Source organism: Sprattus sprattus (assembly GCF_963457725.1).
Source record: "Sprattus sprattus genome assembly, chromosome: 11".
NCBI lineage: Eukaryota > Metazoa > Chordata > Actinopteri > Clupeiformes > Clupeidae > Sprattus > Sprattus sprattus.
Genome location: NC_137909.1, coordinates 27,109,578 through 27,112,077, shown reverse-complemented (window position 1 = coordinate 27,112,077; position 2,500 = coordinate 27,109,578). Strand labels below are relative to the sequence as shown.

The 2,500-nt window shown below is 54.8% G+C and overlaps 1 protein-coding gene across 10 annotated transcripts in view; it reads left to right on the top strand.

Moving 5' to 3' along the window:
* The window catches only part of tjp1b (tight junction protein 1b), a 51,750-nt gene that overhangs the window by 38,842 nt on the left and 10,408 nt on the right, over nt 1–2,500 (top strand). For all 10 annotated transcript variants that reach the window (XM_080847801.1, XM_080847809.1, XM_080847802.1 and 7 more), the window contains 3 exons: nt 787–997; nt 1,365–1,465; nt 2,161–2,500. The exon at nt 2,161–2,500 is cut by the window's right edge and continues 62 nt beyond it. In XM_080847801.1, coding sequence (XP_080703927.1) covers nt 787–997; nt 1,365–1,465; nt 2,161–2,500 — 652 coding nt within the window. The remainder of the gene's footprint in view (nt 1–786; nt 998–1,364; nt 1,466–2,160) is intronic.

Sequence of the window (2,500 nt, the reverse complement as noted above, 5' to 3'; positions counted from 1 at the left end):
AGCAGGGTCAGGTTAGCAGGTTAGGGTTAGCAGGGTCAGGTTAGCAGGGTCAGGTTAGCAGGTTAGGGTTAGCAGGTTAGGGTTAGCAGGGTCAGGTTAGCAGGTTAGGGTTAGCAGGTTAGGGTTAGCAGGGTGGGGTTAGCAGGGTCGGGTTAGCAGGGTCAGGTTAACAGGTTAGGGTTAGCAGGGTCAGGTTAGCAGGGTCAGGTTAGCAGGGTCGGGTTAGCAGGTTAGGGTTAGCAGGGTCGGGTTAGCAGGGTCGGGTTAGCAGGGTCGTGTTAGCAGGTTAGGTTTAGCAGGGTCGGGTTAGCAGGGTCAGGTTAGCAGGGTCGGGTTAGCAGGTTAGGGTTAGCAGGGTCGGGTTAGCAGGGTCAGGTTAGCAGGGTCGGGTTAGCAGGTTAGGGTTAGCAGGGTCGGGTTAGCAGGGTCGGGTTAGCAGGGTCGTGTTAGCAGGTTAGGTTTAGCAGGGTCGGGTTAGCAGGGTCGGGTTAGCAGGGTCAGGTTAGCAGGGTCGGGTTAGCAGGGTCGGGTTAGCAGGGTCGGGTTAGCAGGGTCGGGTTAGCAGGGTCGGGTTAGCAGGGTCGGGTTAGCAGGGTCGGGTTAGCAGGGTCGGGTTAGCAGGGTCGGGTTAGCAGGGTCGGGTTAGCAGGTTAGGGTTAGCAGGTTAGGGTTAGCAGGTTAGGGTTAGCAGGTTATAAGGCTGACCAGCTGGGGTGTCTCTCTGGAGTTACAGGACAGGGTGAGCTTGCAGTTGTGCTTGATGCGTGTCCTTGTGTCTCCCTGCAGGACAGACACGCTCTGCTGGACATCACTCCTAACGCGGTGGACCGTCTGAACTACGCGCAGTGGTACCCCATCGTGGTGTTCCTGAACCCCGACAGCAAGCAGGGCGTGAAGAACATGAGGACGCGCCTGTGCCCCGAGTCACGCAAGAGCGCCCGCAAGCTCTACGAGAGGGCCCTCAAACTGAGGAAGAACAACAACCACCTCTTCACCAGTGAGTTACTCTCTCTCTCGCTCTCTCTCTCTCTCTCTCTCTCTCTCTCTCTCTCTCTGTCTCTCTGTCTTTCTCTCTCTCTCTCTCTCTCTGTCTCTCTCTCTCTCTCTCTCTCTCTCTGTCTGTCTGTCTGTCTGTCTGTGTCTCTGTCTGTGTCTCTGTCTGTGTCTCTGTCTCTGTCTCTCTTTCTCTCTCTTTCTCTTCATCTCTCTCTCTACCTTCCTATCTCTCTATCTTTCTCTTCATCTCTCTCTCTCTCTCTCTCTCTCTCTGGCCTCACCTGTCTCTGGCCTTAGATCTTTCCCAGACCCAATGTCCTATGGGTGTTGTTGTGATGGTAACCTGTGTTGTGGTTGTGTTTCCCTAGCGACCATCAACATGAACAACATGAATGACGGCTGGTACGGGGCGCTGAAGGAGACCACACAGCAGCAGCAGAACCAGTTGGTCTGGGTCTCAGAGGGCAAGGTGAGGCAACCATACATCACTACACGCCCCTCTCTCTCTCTCTCTCTCTTCATCTCTCTTTCTCTTCATCTCTCTCGCTCGCTCTCTCTTCATCTCTCTCTCTCTTCATCTCTCTCTCTCTCTTCATCTCTCTTTCTCTTTCTCTCTTTCTCTCTCTCTCTCATCTCTCTCTCTCTCTTCATCTCTCTTTCTCTTCATCTCTCTCTCTCTCTCTTCATCTCGCTCTCTCTTCATCTCTTTTTCTCTCTCTCTCTCTTCATCTCTCTCTCTCTCTCTCTCTCTCTCTCTCTCTCTCTCTCTCTCTATGCCATAATGACTACATGAAGCCCAAGAGTCCCAGGCTCATATTCTCTCTCTCTCTCTTTCTCTTCATCGCTCTCTCTCGCTTTCTCTTCATTTCTCTTTCTCTCTCTGTTCATCTCTCTCTTTCCATCTCTCTCTTCATATCTCTCTTCATATCTCTCTCTCTCTCACTCTTTCTCTTTCTCTTCATCTCTCTCTCTTCATCACTCTCTTCATCTCGCTCTCTCTCTCTATGCCATAATGACTACATGAAGCCCAAGAGTCCCAGGCTCATATTCAACAATCAGCTCTTAAGGGCCCCAGTGACACAGGCAGCTCGGGGCCTTGACTTTGGGCCCCAGTCACACAGTGTTTGCTCGTGTTCATCTCTCTCTCTCTGTCTCTCCTTCCAGGCGGACGGTGCCCCCGAGGACGACCTGGACATCCACGACGACCGTCTGTCGTACCTGTCTGCGCCGGGCAGCGAGTACAGCATGTACAGCACGGACAGCCGCCACACCTCCGACTACGAGGACACGGACACAGAGGGCGGCGCCTACACCGACCAGGAGCTGGACGAGACGCTCAACGACGAGCCGGGCCCGCCCCCTGAGCCGGCCATCACCCGCTCCAGCGAACCGGTGCGCGACGAGCCGCCGGTTATCCAGGATCCCGCCGGTTACCCCGGATACCAGCGTGGCCCCGTCGGTGCCGCCACCACCACACACAACGCCCACACTCCGCCCGAACCAC